Here is a 21623-nt window from a genome sequence, read left to right on the forward strand (position 1 = left end):
GGGGGGTCCCACTGGGGTGCCTGGCCAGTCTGGGTGAGGGGCTGAGGGCTGTTTTCAGGCTGCGGGTGACTGAAGCTCCCAAATGCTCCTTTTTTTCTTTTCTTTTTTTATTCTGGGCCAGCTTTAGCTCTGAGGCTTGGCTCCAACTCAGGCCTCAGCTGCTGAAAGCAGGTATCTGGTTTGTTTGGGTTCTATAATCGAAACACTGTTTCAACTCCATCTCTGAGATCCTGGCTGGCTGAAAGCAGGTTTCTGGGGTTTTGTTTAGCTTCTATATTTGTAACAATGTTTCAAACTGCAAGCTCAAAGGCCGGCAAGGCAGGTGGGAAACGTTGGAGTCCTCCGTCACTGAAGCAAGCAAGCCTCCTGTTCACTTCAAGCTACCTGGCTGCCGGCCGCCATCTAGGCTGGCAGTTAATTTGCATATTGCCCTGATTAGTCAATGGGAAGGGTAGCGGTGTGACACCAATTTGTATGTTTCTCTTTTATTAGTGTAGATGAACTCATTGCTTACATTTTCTATGACTTGTATTAAAAATCAAAGCACTCTCCTTCTTGTTTTTCTCTGTCTGAAGTTGTACTGAATTAATATGTAGTGCCATATTGAAGAGTGTTAGTTTGATAGTGATTTTAATCCATATCTGAAGAATATAATTTAATTTTAGACGTTCCTGTGGTGTAAAGCTGTTTAGCAGTTGCAGCGTAGATGAATTTAAACGTGTAGTTTCACAGCCTGAATTTGAATGTCTTCAAAATCAAACCATTTCAAAAGTGGTTGTCCAAGGAAGAGCATCAGAATGTGGCAATGGAATTGTGGAAAAGGGAGAGCAATGTGATTGTGGCCCTCCAGAGGTTAGTGTCAATCATTAATGAGTAGCTAAAGACTTGTTTTTCTGCTTATAAGATTGTGATACAAAAGGGAAGGGCTTTTTGTCAAATGCTGCACCATTTCATCAACTATCTAAGACAGTGATGGTGAACCTTTTGAGCTCGGCCATGTCAGCATTTTGAAAAACCCTAATTTAACTCTGGTGCCGTGTCACATATAGAAATTTTTTGATATTTGCAACCATAGTAAAACCAAGAATTATATTTTTGATATTTATTTTATATATTTAAATGCCATTTAACAAAGAAAAATCAACCAAAAAAATGAGTTTGCATGTCACCTCTGACACGCGTGTCATAGGTTTGCCATCACTGATCTAAGACATGGAGATATTGGTCATGTGAGAACGGACTCACCTTGCATTTGAAACATTTGAAGAATTTAAGTATAGAGTAAGTACAGGTAAGTGTAGCATGGATTCAATATGATTTTCTTCATTGTGCAACCATGAATAGCAACACTCACCTTTCTGTATCATAAAAACTAGCACCCTCAACAATATAGTCACCTAAATCATCTCCTGAATTCTTCCCAAGTGAGTACTGGTTCCCAAAGTTATAAAATGTGTGTTGTTTACCTCCTCATCTCTTTAGTCCTTGCATCTGGGGATCTTCATTTATATTAACTTGGTTGAACAGAATTGAATAAATCATAATGCATCATTCATCATCGTTGTATTTAGTTTTTGCTATTACTTGTTTTCAATTGTGCTTTGTAAGATAATCAGTGAATTTTGTGGTGACTGTGTTCATATACTTATTCATTGTGATGTTGAGAATGATAAAGATTTTCTAGAAAAGATGAAGGCTCTCTAATTATTAGGGGAAAAATTACATATAACCTGATCCTGCCTCTGCTCCCATGCACTGACGGTGTGGGCCGCATTACAAATGTAAGTGAATGACTCAAAATCTCTGTATTTTTATTAATTTTGATTGTCTGACCTCTCAGTACTTGAGAAATTATATTGATCCCTCCGATGATACAGTTGTATTTGCCTCCTCCTCACTAGAATTTACTCAATTCATTCTTTATATTTTGAAGTTGTTTTATATGGTGCAAACTTATTTATAACTAGGGTCCCAGTGCACAAATTCATGCATCTTGAAAGAAACTGTGGGCAGAGAGGCTGCGGTGGGCATAGGGGCAGGTCTTGGCCTGTCCTCCACACCTCTGCCTGGCCCCTCCCACAGTGGCCCTGGTCCCCTGTCTGCCATAAGCCCGGGTCCCACTGACACTGCTCCCACATGCTGATGGTGCCAGCTCTGCTCTCACCCACTGATGGCGCAGAGCAATTGGGGCTCTGCGGGGAGCGAGTGGCGGGTGCTGCCCCAATTACCCCTCAGGAGCAGGGAGGGAGGGAGAAGCCCTTCTGGGCCATTAGGTCCAGCAGCTGCTACCTGCACCCGCTGAATGCGCCGAGTGATTGGGACCGGTGCCAGGTACCAGCAGCGGGTGCGAGTGGCAGCTCCAGCACTGGCTGTGGGTGGGATGCTGGGCAGGACTACAGCACACAGGAGCAAAGAATTTTCAGTAACCAACAGAGGCCCACCCCAATGACAGCGACTGGGGCACCAACTTGGTCTGGTGCCCCCACTCACCTGCTCCACCATCCCGCCACAGCCAATGCCTGTCATGTTCTGCACATACCCCTGGTGTTCAGTGCATGTCATAGCGATCGATTGGTTGTTTGGTTGTTCTGGTTGTTCTGCTGTTTGGTCTATTTGCATATTAGCCTTTTATTATATAGGACTAGGGGCCCAGTGCACGAATTTGTGCACCTTGAAAGGAACTGTGGGCCACAAGGCTGCGGTGGGCACAGGGGCAGGTTTCGGACCATCCTCCAAGCCCCTGCCCAGCCCCTCCTGCTGTGGCCCCTGGTCCCCTGTGTGCCAGCAGCCCTGATCCTGCCTCTGCTCCCATGCACTGACGGTGTGGGCCGCTTGCACCACTGAAGGTGTAAAGAGATTGGGTTCAGCTCCAGCAGCGGGTGTGAGTGGGCCAGCGCTGACAGCATGTGCAAGTGGCCGCTGCTGCCCCAATTGCCCTTCAGGAGCAGGAGGAGGTGGAGAAGCCTTCAGGTACGATCAGGGCTGGCAGCCGCTGCTCACACCCGCTGATGGCACCCAGTGATCAGGGCTGGTGCTTGGCATCAGCAGGTGCAAGCGCCAGGTGGGACCCATGGCATGTGGGAGCAAAGAATATTCAGTAAGCACCAGAGGCTCACCCCAATGACAGTGACAGGCACCCTGCCTTGGTCTGGCGCTCTTGCTCACCTGCTCCACCATCCTGCCGTGGCCAATGACCGCCATGTTTTGTGCACACTCCCTGGTGGTCAGCGCACATCATAGCTACCAGTTGTTCGGTTGTTTTGCCATTCAGTCTATTTGCATATTAGCCTTCTATTATATATGATTGTAGAAGGCTCATATGTACACTGTTTCTCTAGGAAACTAAGTTTTCTTGGCATGAGACAAGTTTTGTAGGGAGGGATCCTAGTGATCTTGTCGTTTAGGTAAACAGTAAGTGGGCTACTTCTGGTTTTTGTTTGTTTCTTTGTTTTTACAGATGGACAATCTCCTATTTGTGGTGTTTATCCCTGTAAGAGGCCGTTTGGTTTATATGGAACTTTTGGGAGGTTTTCTCATCCAATTGATTTGCATCCTATATAATAAAAGCCTAATATGCTAAGTGTCCAGTCATCAGGTTGGCCATTCAACCAATCAAAGTGTACTATGCTAATGATATGCTAAGGCTGCTCAACCACTCTCTATGACATGCACTGATCACCAGGGGCAGACACTTTTACTGGTAGGTTAGCTTGCTGCTGGGATCCAGCTGATTTGAACTGAATGAGACAGGCTGGACATGCCCTCGATCCGGCCCATGGTCCTTTCCTAGCTGGCCAACCTCCTGCATCCCTCCCTGACCCAGATCATGCACCAGCGGGGTCCCTTGGCCTGGCCTGTGCCCTCTCACAGTCTGGGTTGAGGACCCCTCCACTCTCACCCCAAGGGCATGGATTTCGGGCACTGGTTCTCTTATTGTTTTATAAAGAGGACTGTAAACTGAATAGGTATATTTGAACACTGATTTGTTGTTCCACTTATGTATACATTTATAGGTTGATTCTAGTATGTGCCACCACTAGGGATCAAACCTGCAACCTTATTGTATCTGGAAACACTGGGACCATCTGAGAAACGCAGACAGGGCCCTTTTTCTAGTTCTTTAAGATAGAATACAAAGTTATTTAATTGAGATTTCACTTGTTTCTTGAGATAGGCCTTTACTGACATAACTTCCCGCTTATTACTGCCTTCTCTATCTTTCTCTATTTTTTTTTCTTTTCTGCTCAATCACTCGACTCCCAACCAAAATCCCTGACCACTCCAACCACCCCATCACACCAGAGGTGAATGCCTGCTCTCTACCTAAGAATGTGTTTCTATTTTGCTTAGTAGCTCGGCTTGTTCATTTACTTTCACATATGAGTGAAATTATATGGTATTTGTCTTTCTCTCACTGTCATATTTCACTTAGTATTATGTTCTCCAGGCCCATAGGTAAGATTTTCTTTCATTTGGAGCTTAGCAAATAATGACAACAATTTTCTCTGAAACGTTTCTTATAATACCAAAATATTATAATTTAGAAACCTCTATTTTGTCACAATCATAACTTGCTTTACATTTCTAAAATTATTTCCTGAGAACCTTGATATGGAAATGTACTTATAATGTATTTGATAAAAAATATAAATGTAGAAATTCATTGTATATGTATATGTTTACAAAACCAAAGGGGATTGAAAATTAATTGTGTAAAATAATTTTTTTATTTTTTTAATGTATAAAATAATTAACAGTTCAATTTTGTGGGCTTGGAATTATGCATAATTTATTACCATTGTTTTCTATATTGAAAATATAATTTTAAACATAGCAGTGCTATAAATAAACAGGAGTAAAAATTATACTGTAATTGTATTTAACTTAGAGACAAACATTAGTTTATTTTGACAAATAAAATGATCTATTTGATGGCAAATTCTAATTATTTAATTTGATTATACTTGCTTTTAGGAATGTGATTTTAAAAAATGCTGTCATACTAAAAATTGTACGCTCACTCTAGCTGCAGAATGTGGCGGTGGACCATGCTGTGACAGAAAAACTTGTCTGGTAAGCTTTCTAAATATAACCGTTTTACCTCATGAAATTGTTGTGTTCTTGTGCTTTTTTTCTGCTTTAGTTTTTTAAAAACTTGTTTGTACACATCTTTCAAATATGCTACTTTATGTACTCTATTCACGCACTGTTGGCTTTAGAATTTAGATGATGTCTTTAGGTCTTTTTCTCCCTACTATTTAGCTCCACTACTCTCTGTATTGTTTCATTTTCTACTCAAGATCCATCTAGTTATTGCACTCAATACCAATTCCAGATTATTTGGGTGCTATGAATTCCTCTCGGTGCTGCCTGAGTGAAGCTCTTCATCATGAAACAACTGACGACAAAATTATAAATGAGCCAGCTAACACACAGTTGACATGCAATGCTCCAATAAGAGACAGTACTTTTAAAAGTCTGACTTTGAAAATACTAGAAAAAGGAATCCATGTGGAATATGTAGCATATAAAATAGTGAAGTTTGCCTTGGTCGAGGACTCCTAGCCTAGAAGTGGAGGATTGAATTGATTTCTCTTGGGAAGTTTTCCATTCATATTTTTCTCTGTAGCCACATCTGAGAGGGGATTGGTTAGGAGTTGTTTTCTGTGGTTTGCATCATTATAGCACCTCCTTTAGTGTTCCTTTCAGGAGTCTATGACAAAAGTGGATTAAAGAGAGATATTTTCTGTTTCAGTGTAATCTCTCACAACATTATTCTGCTTTGTTCTATATGTGTTCATTTTTACTCTGTGGGCTAGTAATTAGAACCAATGGTCAGTTATATTTAAGGTACATAAATCTAGAGGCCAGTGTAGGACTTCTACTTCTTAGCAGTAAATCTTGTTGCTTTTCCCTTCATTAGAGCTCTCATCCTGACCTTAGTCTCCAAACCAGTGCAATACAGCTTTTCTAAACAGTCCATTGCCATTTACCTACACCCCAAGTTCTTGAAAATGGAGATAATCACTACATTTGGTTGAGTGAAAATCCACAGTACAAGTTGCTAAAAGCTTCAGGGCAAGAGCTAAATGTACTTTGTTAGTTTACATTAACTTTATATGTGTTAGGAAATAGAACTTTGCTTTTGCTCTCATTTATTGGCCCTAAGGGTAAAAGTCTTCCTATTTTCTTCTCTTTTCTACTTTCAAGCAGGCTAATGTATACCAATGCATTTCCAAAATTTAACAATTTTATCTAATATTTTATAAATGACATTTCTATTTAGATAAAAACAAATCCAAGTGCAAAGATATGGAAGGCGATAATTTAACCAGCTGCTTTACTGAAACATAGCAATGAATAACTTGTTTCTAACCTGTACACAGGCATTTCTATATGCAATTTAAAAAATGTAATTGGTACTCTATAAACATATTATGTAGTGGTCAGTTGTGTCTTTTTCAAAAATTTGCACAGAATGATGTTTATTATGAATTTCTTATATACACTTTATGTGTGAAATTTTTAAAGATATGAGCATTCTAACTGTGGACTTTAAATTCAAGCTTACTAAAAGTTTGAAATAAAGCTTGCTTCTAATACTATTTTGTTCACACCTTAGGTATAGTATAATTTTAATGTCATAGTGGAACAACAAAGGTGAAAAACTCTCGATATACAGCTTTTGTTTTTAAAATATCAAGTGACTAAAATATCATTTGCATTACATGACTTCACTTTTTAGAAGAATGGGCTGAAGAGTTCTTTTATTTTCTAAATAGTGGTTAAAGAAGAAAGCTATCATCATATTCTGGAATTTGTTTTATAATGAAAATCAATCAAACCATAACCAACACTTAGCACTTTAGTAGTATTTTATTCTATTACTAGAGGCCCGGTGCATGAAATTTATGCATGGGTGGGGTGTGTGTCCTTAGCCCAGCCTCCACCCGCTCCAATCAGGGACCTCTCAAGGGATGAACGACTGCTCATTTAAGTCCAATCTTGCTGGGATCAGGCCTAAACAGGAAGTCGGACATCCCTCCCACAATCCAGGGCAGCTGGCTTTCAACTATTCACCTGCCTGCCTGCCTGATTGCCCTTAACTGCTTCTGCCTGCCAGCCTGATCACCCCCTAACCCAGGGGTGGGCAAACTTTTTGACTCGAGGGCCACAATGGGTTCTTAAACTGGACCGGAGGGCCGGAACAAAAGCATGGATGGAGTGTTTGTGTGAACTAATATAAATTCAAAGTAAACATCATTACATAAAAGGGTACAGTCTTTTTTTTTTTTTTAGTTTTATTCATTTCAAACGGGCCGGATCTGGCCCGCGGGCCGTAGTTTACCCACAGCTGCCCTAACCACTCCACTGCCAACCTGATTGATGCCTAAATGCTCCCCTGCCAACGTGATTGCCCCTAACTGCCCTCCCCTGCTGGCCTGACCACCTCTAACTGCCCTCCCTTGCCAGCCTAGTTGCCCCTAACTGCTCTCCCCTGCTGGTCTGGTCACCCCTAACTGCCCTCCCCTGCAGACTTGGTTGCCCCCAACTCCCCTCCCCTGCAGGCCTGGTCCCTCCCAACTGCCCTCCCCTGCAGGCCTGGTTGCCTCTAAGTGCCCTCCACTGCTGGCCTGGTCACCGCTTACTGCCCCCTCCTGCAGGCCTGGTCATCCCCAACTGCTCTCCCCTGCTGGCCTGGTCAGCCTTAACTGCTATTCCTTGCTGGCCTGGTCGCCCCCAACTGCCCTCCCCTGCCAGTCTGGTCGTCCCTAATCGCTTTCCCCTGCAGGCCTGGTTTCCCCCAACTGCTTACCCCTGCAGGCCTGGTCGTCCATCACTGCCCTCTCCTGAAGATTTGGTTGCCCCCAACATCCCTCCCCTTCTGGCTTGATCATCCCCAACTACCCTCCCTTGTAGGCCTGGTTTCTCCCAATGCCATCCCCTGCTGGCCATCTTGTGGCATCCATCTTGTGTCCACATGGGGGCATCCATCTTGTTTGTAGGAGTGATGGTCAATTTGCATATTACCTCTTTATTATATAGGACTAGGGCACAGTGGAGGAATTCATGCACCTTGAAAGGAACTGTGAGCCGCAAGGCTGCAGTCAGCTCAGGGGCAGGTCTCAGCCCATCCTCTGCGCCCCAGCCTGGCTCCTCCCACTGTGGCCCCTAGTCCTCTGTCTGCTGGCAACCCCACTCCCACACACTGATGGCGCTGGGCCGACTCGCTCCCACTGACAGTGAGGAACGATTGGGGCCGGCGCCAGCATTAGATGCAACTGGTGGCTCTAGCTCTGGCTATGGGTATGAGCGGGCCCGGCGCCAGCAGTCGGTGTGAGTGACGGCTCTTGTATCGGCAGTGGGTGTGAGCGGATCCAGTGCTGACAGCAGGTGTGAGTGCTGGGCAGAACTGTAACATGTAGGAGCAAAGAATTATAAGTGATCACCAGAGGCTCACTTCAATGACAGAAGCCGGCACCTTGCCTTGGTCTGGTGCCCCTGCTCACCTGGTCCACCATCCCGCAGTGGCTGATGCCCACCATGTTTAGTGTATGACTCCTGGTGGTCAGCACACATCATAGTGACTGGTTTTTCAGTTGTTTGGTTGTTCTGCTGTTCGGTCTATTTGCATATTAGGGTTTTATATATAGAAATCAGCCAGAGTTTAAATTTAATTCCATTCGTCACCAGTTTCAGATGTAGAGCAAAGTGGTCAGACAACCATGCACTTCATAGAGAGGACTCCCTGTGGCCCACCTGGCCCCACACCCAGTTTTCTCCACATTTTTAACTATATTCCCCATGCTGCAAACTGCAACTCTGTGGCTATTCTGCAGCTACCAATTTGTACTGTTCAATCCCTTCACCTGTTCTACCCAGTGCCCAGCACCTCTGCCCTCTGACAACTGTCAGTCTGTATTTATGAGTCTGTTCCTATTTTGTTTGTTTCATTAATTTGTTCATTAGATTTCACATACAAATATGTGAAATCATATGGTATTTGTATTTCTCTGACTGGCTTATTTCAATTAGCACAATACTCTCTGCTGTCACAAAAGGTTGTATCTTGATAATGGCCAAGCAAAGGAAAACAAACAAGCACTTATAAAACTTAGGAAAAGATGAGTCTTACTTAGTGCTCAGGAGAATATTTCAAACAGGAACAATAGAATCCTTATTCTATTGCATATCCTTGCAATTTTGTTGACAGGTCTCAAACAAGGTTTCTGCATGTGTAACAGAGATAACTCATTACATCTCCTGGCATATCTAGTCCACAGTACAATATTTCAGAAGAGTAGAGAGATCCTTTCTTTGCCAACATCTGCCTCTCTGCTTGGTAATAGAAGAAACCATGACTGATCCTGCTAAGTTAAATTTCCACCACTGATCCTTTCCCTGTGTCTAGGGAGAAGTTTTCTGATTATCATCCTGAGTCAGAGCAGATTCAAAATTCATAATCCCTCATGGTAGAGATGGAGTACATCCTGAAGAAAAATTGCTTGAAATGAAAATGATATCCATTCAGCCATATTTTAGAAATATGAGAAAGACTAGTGTCTGAATTAGGACAGAATTTCAGGAGTGTAATTTGTCCCCAAGAACCCAAAGTTGAAAAACAAATATGCAAACATTGATATTACATATTTTCTATTGATCTTGAAGTAAGAATTTAGTATAACTTCAGCATTACAACTATGAATGCTTTCACTAACTAGATCCTTTTTAAAAATTGAGGTGAAAATTGATGGATATTTGGATTCTGAGTTATACCGCCCCTGTTCGTGTATTGAGTAGTATGTGATCTTTGACATTTCATTTAACCTCTCATGATTCTTAACTATAATGACAGTTTATGTAAATTATAATAGCAGATAATAATACCTTGCTTGGAATAGTGTGGTAAGAGTTGATTCATTGCCATGTGGGAAGCACTTCAAGTCATTTGAATAAAATGTATTCCCTCCCTCCCCCAATTTTGTTTTTCCCTCACAGCTATTCCCAAGAGGACGTATATGTCGGAGAAGCATTGATCCATGTGATTTTACAGAATTTTGCACTGGAAGATCTGAGTATTGTGTGCCAGACATGAAAGCTATTGATTTAGAGCCCTGTAACAATAAAACCGCCTTTTGCTATAAGGGAGTATGTCGAGATCCAGCTAGACAGTGTGCGGAGTTATTTGGAAAATGTAATAGCTGTGTGTGTTTTTTAGGGGTTCATTTTGGAACTGTGATTTTCTGAAGTCAGCAACTCACCCTAAAATCCACAAAAATATATTGTTTATTTAAATCCAAATCCTATCTATAAAGAGGGAATATGCAAATTGACCATCACAGTGTAACAAATGGCTACACCCACAGCAGAGGCAGATTTCATAACACAAGATAGCTGCGCCCACAGCAAAGGCGGGGATCCCATAATGCAGATGGCTGCTCCCACAGCGGAGGCTGAGTTCCCATAACGAGTTTTAACAAGCAATCAGCAGAGATCTGAGGCTGCATGGCATGGGGCCAACGCAGGGGGGTGAGGCTGCACACCCCCGCCTGGTGGGGCTTGACAGGGGACCTCAGGCTGCGCCCCCCACCTTGGTGCCAGCCCGGCGCCAGGCTGGGGGACCCCATCCCGGCGCCAGGCTGTGGGACCTCAGGCTGCACCACCCACCCGGCAGGGCTTGACAGGGGACCTGAGGCCATGCCCCATGCCCTGGCAGGGCTTGACAAGGACTTCAGGCTATGCCCACCCCCACCCAGGTGCCAGCCGAAGGACATGAGGCCATGCCCCCTGTCATGCAGGGCTGTTCCCCCCCACCTGTGGGCCTTGATGGGGACCTCAAGGAGTGCCCCCTTCCCCGGCCCAGGCAGGGGGACCTCAGGCCGTACCCCCTGCCCCAGCACCTGAGGCTGCACCCTCCTGACTGGCGGGGCTTGACGGGGGTAGGGCCGGCCATGTCTGGATCTAGCCCAATGTGGGTGGGGCCAGTGGGGTCTGGGTTTTGCATGATTTTGAGGCACATGTGGGTGGGCAGGGACTTGACTCTGGTTCCCATGGCACACCCCAGACTCTGACAGGAGGAAGATTTTCATATACATTTTACTAATTTTCTTGCATCTCTGACACTTCTATTATTACAGAAAGGGCAAATAGCAATATTAAAATATTTCCTCTAATTCCCTTTTAATGTACACAAATTTTATGCACTGGGTCACTAGTTTGAAAATGAAATTGCAAATCAAAATACCTTTGAATTATGTCAAGAGGAAAATGTCCTTAGTAAATATAAGACAAAGAGAATGGAGCATTAGGCAAATTTCATATGATTGGTATATAGAGACTAGATTACTAGAATTGTATATCAGAAAATAAATGACTGACTTTTAAGTCATTTCTGGAAGATGATACCACTTTTACTCTTCTCAAGTGGGTAGTTTTTTGGGAGTGTTTCTCATTCTGGAAGAGCCAGTAGGTGACATGAAATACTTATAGTAGATGGCATTGATTGGATATTGGTGCTGTCTAGATGCCTCTGTATTAATGTACCATACTTTAGTTTTAATTTTTGTAAGATGAGTAATTGGAACTTTTATTTTAAGTTGCTAAAGGTGGAACGTATCTATGTGCAGAAGAAGTGAATTTTATGACAGATGACTTTGGAAACTGTCATAGAGGGAATTGTAATTTTCGGTGTGTATTTTAAAACTTATCCATCTCCCAAATGCATGTATGTGTTTGTGTGTATGTGTTTTCTGCAATAAGTCTCTTAATTCAAGTGAGAGATGTATTTAGTACATATGGATGAATTTATATGTTACACTTAATAATACGTTGTATGCTCTGAGTAGCTTTGATGTTATGTTCTGAGTAATGTTTTGAATTATTCTCATTTTTTAAAATCGTTATTTACCTAAAAAATTGTGTCCCAAAATGACATATGGGGAATTTTCTCTGCTTTATATTGCCAGTGACACCATGTGTGCAAAGATAGTTTGTGAATGGACACATACACGTATAACAAAAACGAGAAATTTTGATGTTCAATATACTTACCTTGGTGGCCATATATGTATGTCAGCAGCTACAAGAAAAGACTCAAAAGTCACAAATCCAGATAATACCTATGTAACTGATGGCACTATATGTGATGAAAATATGGTAAATATTAATTGTATTTGATTCTATATATGATGTGTGTATGAATGTCCGTGAGTGTATGTGTATGAAAGACAGAGAGAGAGAGATTAAGATATTTTATTTAAAATTTTACAAACTAGTATATTTAAAATGGTTTTCTCACACATGAAGCTAGAACAGTGATGGCAAACCTATGACATGTGTGTCAGAGGTGACATGTGAATTCATTTTTTTGGTTGATTTTTCTTTGTTAAATGGCATTTAAATATATAAAATAAATATCAAAAATATAAGTCTTTGTTTTACTATGGTTGCAAATATCAAAAAATTTCTATATGTGACATGGCACCAGAGTTAAGTTAGGGTTTTTCAAAATGCTGACAAGCTGAGCTCAAAAGGTTCACCATCACTGAGCTAGAATTTGGTCTGCAATAGTTTGTGTAAACAAAAGGAAAAAAAAGAAATAATACCCTAAAAAGGTAGAATGGAGCAATCTGAATACTAAGAACAATAATAACAAGAACAAACAAATATTTAGTCTTGCAGTAACGATGAGAATTATTTTGGTTATAAGAAAAGTAAAACATTTATTTCCTTATTAGCTTAGTTCTTTCTCCAAAGCATAATGTATTTGTTAAAAATTTGGCCCTTCCATAAGACACAGAAATAAAACAGAGTATAAGCATTATTTAATTTTTCTTAAAAATTTTAAGAAACATTATAGATAAGTGATTTTGAAACTATTACTACTAAAACTAGTTGACTGAAGAAAAAAGTGCATAATTATCTTACATTGTTTTTTTTTTAATATATTTTATTGATTTTTTACAGAGAGGAAGGGAGAGAGATAGAGAGTTAGAAACATCGATGCGAGAGAAACATCGATCAGCTGCCTCCTGCACATCTCCCACTGGGGATGTGCCCGCAACCCAGGTACATGCCCTTGACCGGAATCGAACCCGGGACCCTTGAGTCCGCAGGCCAACGCTCTATCCACTGAGAAAAAAGTGCATAATTATCTTACATTGTTTTTTTGTTAATCCTCACCCCAGGATATTTTTCCTTTGATTTTTTTTTCCCATTGATTTTTTAGAGAGAGTGGAAGCAGGGGGAGAGACAGAGAGAGAGAAACATGGAGGTGAGAGAGGCACATCCATTGGTTGCCTCCCAACTTGCCCAGACCAGGGCCAGGGGTTGAGCCTGCAACCAAGGTAAATGCTCTTGATCAGAATTGAACTCAGGATGCTTCAATTGCAGGGCCAAAGCGCTATCCACTAACCCAAACTGCCTAGAGCGTTATCTTATATTTTGATTAAAATGATTTCTATTGAGAAACAGTATTTTAAGAAAGGAAAAATAAGCAGAAAAAGGCAATGAGTAAACATTTTAGAATGACAGAAGACATTTTTACATAAAAATGGTAATCACAAAGGAACATACTGGCACTGAATACATTGTCCACAAAAGAGTTTCTAGTCTAAGAAAAAAATCTTATAAGAGTTTATTTAGGCAAATTGACATCAGTTGCTGTAAAGCAAAACCTAAAAGGATGAATAAAATGCTCTGGGGAATATCAGTTTTATTGCTGATTTATGCATCAGAATCAAAGGAAAGACCATAGGGGTGGTTGCTTGAAATTCATTGGTAGCCTGGAGACAGCAAAGCTGGGAAATCTCTGAGAATGGATGAAAAGTAGTAAAAATAGACACACACTTGCTTTACGCCGGTGGGTACAGGGTGTTTGATAATGAACATTTAGAGCGCATAGAGATGGTATGCGGGGAGCAAGATAGCAGTGAGTTGTTCTCTGGACTCTAGCTCTGGTGCAATAGTTGTGCCAGATATTCCAAAGGTATGTTATTTTAGATCAGTGCTTCTCAACCTTCCTAATGTCGCTACCCTTTAATACAGTTCCTCATGTTGTAGTGACCCCCAATTTCATTGTTACAAATTGAACATAATGAAAGCATAGTGATTAATCACAAAAACAATATGTAATTATATATGTGTTTTCTGATGGTCTTAGGCGACCCCTGTGAAAGAGTCGTTCACAACCCACAGGTTGAGAACCGCTGTTTTAGATGCAAAAGGACAATCTACAGGCTCAGTTAAGATAGAGACTGACCTTTGTCAAGGAAGATACTACCCTAGGACATGAATACATACCAAGACCCCCTTTTAGTTAGAAATTTTAAGTTTCAGATCTTCTTATGTAGTTACTTTATGTATCTGAGATTATAAAACTAACCATGTATGCCTTCTTTAAGGTTGTCAAGTTTAGTATGTGGCCCCCTTTTTGTCCACAACATTATAAAATAATATGTCTTCAAAGTTCATTTAAAACAAAGTGAACAAATGTTCACTATAAATAAGTCAGAGTAAATATACTAAGTAATTTAATCATTCTTTAACTAGAAAAAGGCAATAAAATGGTACACACACACACACACACACACACACACACTCGCATGCATCATATAACACCAAAAACATTAATTAACACTAAGTTGACATTGATGTTAGAAAGACCCTTGAAAGAATCTAAAGTGACCATCATTAACATGTTTCAATGAGCACTTGAAAACATGCTGGAAACTAATGAAATGATAGAGAGTTCCAGCAAGGAGTTAAGAAGATGTAAAGAAGAATTGTTTAGAAAATTTGGAGCTGAAACATACAACAATCAATGTAGAATGGGGCCAAAATAGGCTTACAGGTGTTTGTATGGAAAATAATACAATGATCCCATATAATAAAAGCCTAATATGCTTAGTGTCCAGTCATCTGGTCACCCATTCAATCAAAGCGTAATAATGCTAATGATATGCTAAGGCCACTCAACCGCTTGCTATGACATGCACTGACCACCAGGGGGCAGACAGTTGACCTGTTGACCAGTTGCTATGACATGCACTGACCACCAGGGAGAAGACACTCCCACTGGTAGGCTACTGAGTGAGATGGGCCCGACATGCCCTGGAGCCCTTCCACTGTCCCTCTCCTGCTGGCCAACCTCCTATGTCCTCCCCAGCCCAAATTGTGAAGGTGGGGTCCCTTGAACTGGCTTGTACCCTCATGCAATCCAGGACCCCTCAGGAGATTTCAGAGAGCCTGTTTCAGCCTGTTTCCGCAGGCCAGGCCAAGGGACCCCACTGGTGCACGAATATGTGTACTGGGCCTCTAGTTAATAAATAATAATACAAAAATGAACTCTGTGTTTCCTGTCCTCACAACTGTAAACATACTTGTGCCCCACCCTGTATATAAAAACTCAATGATGGTCTCAGCAGCAGAATAGTGGGGACAACAGAAAAAAATTAGTGAAGCTGAAAAATACCCAAATTGAACAAAAAGAGTGAAAATAGGATGAAAAAATGAATAGAGCTTCAAGGACATGGGAGTTATAGGAAAATATATAATACCCAAGACATTGCCATCATAAAATGTAGGAGAAAGAATTTAAAGTTGGAAAAGGATTTGAGGAAATAATGCCTGGAACATTTACAAGTTTGGCAAAAGGCATAAACCCACAGATGAAATAAACTGAAAGAGCATCATATAGGATCAATCCAATGAAATCCATGGTAGGATACAGCATAATAAAATTTTGGAAAGATAAATACAAAGAAAGAGGATCTTAAAAGAAGTGAGAGTGAACTTATATCTGATGTCCAGGAAAAACAGCTACAATAATGTAAATAAAACAGTATGGGAACTAGACATACAAATGCTACAGAAGATTGCCATTAACTGATCTTCTACCATCCTAGCTAATAAAAGAGAAACATGCAAATTGACCATACCCCTGAACACTTCCCATTGGCTAATCAGCAGGATATGCAAATTAACTGACAACCAAGATGGCTGCCAGCACTCAGGCAGCTGAAGTGAACAGGACGCTTGCTTGCTCCAGTGATGGAGGAAGCCAAGGTTCCCCGCCTAACGCTGCCCAGCTCTGAGTTCCGGATACAACAATGTTGCAATTATAGAAGCTAAACAAGCTCCAGAAACCTGCTTTCAGCCAGCAGCGGGCTCAGAGCTTAGAGCCGCAGTGATGGCAACAGAGTTTCAATTATAGAAGCTAAACAAAGCCCAGATATCTGCTTTCAGCAGCCGAGGCCTCAAGCTGGAGCTGGCCTCAGAGCTAAAGCCCACTCTCAGCTCCAGTGACAGCCATAGAAAGTAAACAAATCCCAGAATAAGAAAAAAAAAGAAAAGAAAAAAAGGAGAGGCTGGGAACTTGAGTCACCCGCCAGCCTGAAAACTGCCCTCAGCCCCTCATCCAGACAGGCCAGGCACCCCAGTGAGGACCCCACCCTAAAGGGGGTGCGGGCAGCCTAAAAACAGCCATCAGCCTGTCATCCAGGCTGGCCAGGCACCCAAGCGGGACCCCGACCCTGATCCAGGACACCCTTCAGGGCAAACCAGCCGACCCCCACCTGTGCACCAGGCCTCTATCCTATACAACAGGCAGGGTGGGACAGCACAAACTGCCATCTGGGCCCCATGTGCAGCCCTGGGCAGCGGGGCATAAGCCCAGCCCCCAGCTGAGACCCCTATGTGCCACCTGAGCCCCCAGCCGAGACCCCCGTGTTGCCGAAGCCCTGCATTGCTAAGCCCCGCCCCCAGCCGGGACCCTATGACTGTTGGACAGCAGGAAAGTGCTGCTGGGCCCTGGGTCGCTGTGGTGATCTGGCCATCGGTAAGTAGAAAAGTGCAGCCTGTAGGCAGCCCCCAGCTGGGCCTGATCAGGGAGCAGGAAAGCCCGGCCTGCGGGCAGCCCCAAGCTGGGCTTGCTCCCCGGTTGCCATGGAGACCTGGAAGCGGGAAATCCCGGCCTGTTAGCAGCCCCCAGCTGGGCCTGCTCCCCCATCGCCATGGCGATTCTGGAGCAGGAAAGCCTGGCTTGCAAGCAGCACCTGCATCCTGGCCATAGCTCAAGGGAGAGTACAACATGCAGTGGAGGCCAGGAGCCTGAGAGATCAACACAGAGGGGCTCATGCTCCAAGCCTCCATGGTGTGGCTGGGGGCAGGCCCCCAGCAGACACACACACACACACACACACACACACACACACACACTCACACACGGGACACCTGCTCCGAGCCTCTGCTGCCAGACTGTGGCCATCAGTAGGACATCCACTGAGGGCTCCTGGACTGTGAGAGGGGCAGGCTGGGCTGAGGGAACCCCCACCCCCCAGTGCACAAATTTTGTGCACCGGGGCCTCTAGTCCTATATAATAAAAGGCTAATATGCAAATTGACCAAACAGCAGAATGACCAGTCACTATGATGTGCACTGACCACCAGAGGCAGATGCTCAATCCAGGTGCTGCCCCCTGGTGGTCAGTGAGCTCCCACAGATGGAGCGCTGCTCATCCAGAAGCCGGGCTTACAGCTGACTAGTGCAGTAGTGGTGGTGGTGAGAGCTTTTCCGGGCTCTGTGGCAGCGCTAAGGACTCCCACTGACAGCTTAGGCCACGGGCCTGAGCATCAGGTGGACATTCCCCAAGGGCTCCCGGACTGGGAGAGGGCGAAGGCTGGACTGAGAGACCACCCCCCACCCCCTTCTGGAGTGCACTAATTTCTTGTACCGGGCGTCTAGTCTTTCATAATAATGGAATTCAGCTAATCATCTGTGGGAATTGAATCATGCATTTGAAAGTCCTCTAGTTTGTCCCAACAGAACTATGGACTTTACAGAGTCCTCATTTCTCTAGCAGAGGTTCTCTACCTGGGAAAATCTAATCATTAGCCCATGCCTAAGTGGGCAATATCCCCATGGAAGGAAAAGAAGTGAGAAAAGAAAAAGGAAAGGGAGGGAGAGAGGAAAGAAAGGAAGGGAGAAAACTCAATACCATGAGTTTTTACCCCCACACCATTTGGTATGATAGAAAACAAATTGGCAGCTTTGTCTGTGTGACTGGGTTTGTCTCATGACAGCCTTTATTTAGAAATCTGGCTTTTAGTCCATGCAACTTACAATAGTTTAATTGGATAAAGTCTATTCCGTGGCAGATTACTTGAAAAGCCTGAGTTCTATAGTCACCATTAATTCAATTGCTTTAGAAAAAAAATACCCTTCTAAATTTTGTCCCTTGGGATAAAAAGGATTGTGCTGACTGCATTCTGTCATTGAGAGGAATAGGTGTGTAGTGAGGATTGAGAGCTAACTAGTTCTGTGGTTTTGTGGACAGACTTCCATTAATAATAGACATTTTAGCCACTCTTCCCAATCCCACCCTTTCAGCTCTCTCCCTGTTTTTCCATATGACTCTGGGGTTGCAGCTCCTCTAGAGCACTGTGAGGATGGTCAGCTAGGTTCTCTCCTATGCTATTGCATTGGAGGTGGTTGCCTTCTCCTTCTTATCCATCAATGGCCTTCATTTTATTTCAAAATCCCTGTATGTTCTTAAATCTCTCATCTTCTAATTGTCTCCTTCTGATTCTCCTTAACTCTTATTTATGGGGAAAAGGAGGCTATTGTGTGTCAAATCCTGCAATCATTCTGAAGGTATTTAATTAAAATTTTAAGCTATTTTTATTTATTATCCTGAATTATTCAATTGATTTTAGAGAGGGTGAGAATTTAAGGTGTCTTTACATCACTCTCATATATTGTGATCCTTTGTGAAAATTATCAGTCATTTTATAAATTAAATGATGTTTCTGTGTATCTTGATTGATGCAGTCGCTGCAGGAAAGAGGCATCTGCACAGCATGTGTTTCAGTGGACCTGGCGTATGTAGCATACTGTTTTTAATATGTTTGCTCCCTTTAGCGCCATGTGTTTTAACCAAGGTCACCTCTCCGAGAAAGGTTGTTTCCCCAGGTGGGGATCTTTCCCTGAGGTTAGGGAGGGGATACAACCCCTTAATTAAGTGCCAGGCGGGTAATTAAGCTACATGGTCTTTACTCCCTGGAATGGAGATGAGAAACACCTTAACCCTTGTAATAGAAATTGACGGGATTGGAATCGGCTGGTATAAATACAGATGTAATAAGACAATAAACGTCAGATCCTCATCAGTTCCTGACCAGAACTCCGACCAGAACTTTGGCTGGAGATCCTGGCTATAGGTCCTGACTAGGCTGCTGACCAACTGAAGGCTGTCTTCGTGTCATTCCTTCTTCGCTGACTCCGTCCACACCTTTGGGGACCCCTGGACCTGCTGGGATTGGACCCCAGCAGTATTTAATTAAAATTTTAAGCTATTTTTATTTATTATCCTGAATTATTCAATTGATTTTAGAGAGGTGGGAATTTAAGGTGTCTTTACCTCACTCTCATGTATTGTGATCCTTTGTGAAAATTATCAGTCATTTTATACATTAAATGATGTTTCTGTGTATCTTGATTGATCAATCAATACAAAAAGAGAGATTTTATTTCTTATTTATTGACATGAAGAAATGTATCTCTCCCTTTTTACAAGATAATAATTTTAAATAAATCATTCTTAAATTTAATACTATAATTCTAAATGAAGAATATACTGCATGGACTTAGACATTATTCCAGAATGCAAGTTTGCTTAATATGGGTTGTGATTCAGAGTGTCTTTGAATTTTTTATTGATGAGATATAGGAGTATGGTTTATCAAAATGATCGTAACCACATGGGTATTCTAGAGGAGATAAGAACATCTCAGCACATACATGCCTTTGAAATTTCAAAAAGATTATGTTTGTGGTATGTAAATGTTGCTAGTCAATTAATAAATAATATTAACTGTTTTTCTTATCCATATGAATACACAGGACTATAAGAAAATATGCTTACATAAACAGGCATTTCCCCTAGGAAATGTGGTTTTAGTTACAGTAGAGATTTTTTTTAGCTGTGCTATGACTATTTCTGGGATATTCTTTGTGTCTCTTTTTCAGAGAAGCAAGTCTTATATGCTAGTTTGTATTCAAAACATCATCCCAGCCACTGACCAGGGTTTTCTTTTATGGTGTCTTTTGCTTCTTTTTTTTCCTTACAAAAGAGCCAACTTACAAAATGATCTGTTAAGCCTGGGTCTTAACATTTTCTCATTTCAACCCAGGGAAGTATGACTAGTTTATTATTGTCAGAGTGACAATGTTTAAGGAGCACAGAATGAAAATACTAGTTTGTGGACAGGTAACGCTGGTTTGTCCAACATTTTATTATTCCTGCTGGCTTCATTAGAGCAATTTATGTTAATGAACAAGCTGATACTCCCCTCCCCTTTTATGCCAATGGTATTAGGCGATAATTTATGTTTTAGACTATTCATCATATATTGGATATTCTATCTGATAACTTGATAAAAGCCAGGAGATAATTTGAGAAGTTGCCCCATATGTATTCAAATTAAATTAAATTAAATTTTGAATGAAGAATATTAACATCAAGTCTGCATGAAAATCAGGTTAAATCAATAAATAAAGTGAAACTTGTATTTAGTGATCACTTATTATGTCATACATTGCTTTTGTTTCTTTATGTGTATCGAATTATTTCATCCTCTTACCTTTATGTATATTTTTTTATTCACTTGGGTATAATTACTATTTCAAATTTCAAGATGGTAAACTGAGGTATGGAGAGATAAATAACTTGCTGAAGGTCATATTGCTAATGTGAAAGATAAGGGATATTATCACTAAAGTTGGAAAAAATGTAAAAATTATAAGAATGCTAGTATTTAGCATTATCACTAGAATCTGTGAGTATAATTCTTATTGCATTGGATATTGGCATAGCCAATAACTCATGGCATGTCCTTAAAAGTGTAAAATTAATTCTTGTCAAATATAATAAGGATGAAAATATCACCTTCACAGGGTCAATATGAATATATTTTATAAAAATGCATAGAAAGTGCTAAGACAGATCCTACCACATTACAAGTGGTCAGTACAAGTTGACTATTTTTGTGCTTATGCCAATTAGTATCAATAAACTAACAGCACTGCTCCCTCAAGGGAAAATAGTATCTAATTCTCAATAATTCATTTTCTATCAAATAATAAGTTACTTTATTGAATCATTAGGTGTCAGGTTCACATGGTGTTTTATAAAATTGTTTTATTGTTGACATTATTGCAGGAGTCTCGCTCCCCCTAACCTTTATCCACCTCCATCCTCCTCCCCCAACCTTCCTCTTTCTGGACTTTCTTTTCTTTTCTTCCTTTCTTCTTTCTTTCTTTCTTTCTTTCTTTCTTTCTTTCTTTCTTTCTTTCTTTCTTTCTTTCTTTCTTTCTTTCTTTCTTTCTTTCTTCCTTCCTTCCTTCCTTCCTTCCTTCCTTCCTTCCTTCCTTCCTTCCTTTCTTTCTTTCTTTCTTCCTTCCTTCCTTCCTTCCTTCCTTCCTTCCTTCCTTCCTTCCTTCCTTCCATCCTTGCTTTCTTTCGGCCTTGCTTCCTTTCGTGCTTACGTTCTTACTTTGAACTGTCTCGCTTCGGTTCCGTACGCTTGGGGTACAGGACGGTAGGGGATGCGGAGAAGCAGAGCAA

General features: G+C 41.8%; 1 protein-coding gene across 1 annotated transcript in view; it reads left to right on the forward strand.

Moving 5' to 3' along the window:
- Positions 1-21623, forward strand: part of LOC102436434 (A disintegrin and metallopeptidase domain 3-like) — an 81310-nt gene that overhangs the window by 33671 nt on the left and 26016 nt on the right. The window contains exons 10-14 of the mRNA XM_023751828.1: positions 666-852; positions 4975-5073; positions 10000-10195; positions 11598-11688; positions 11967-12156. Of these exons, the coding sequence (XP_023607596.1) occupies positions 666-852; positions 4975-5073; positions 10000-10195; positions 11598-11688; positions 11967-12156 (763 nt within the window). The remainder of the gene's footprint in view (positions 1-665; positions 853-4974; positions 5074-9999; positions 10196-11597; positions 11689-11966; positions 12157-21623) is intronic.

The sequence above is a fragment of the Myotis lucifugus genome, unplaced genomic scaffold (genome assembly GCF_000147115.1).
Source record: "Myotis lucifugus unplaced genomic scaffold, Myoluc2.0 scaffold_26, whole genome shotgun sequence".
NCBI classification, from domain to species: Eukaryota; Metazoa; Chordata; class Mammalia; order Chiroptera; family Vespertilionidae; genus Myotis; species Myotis lucifugus.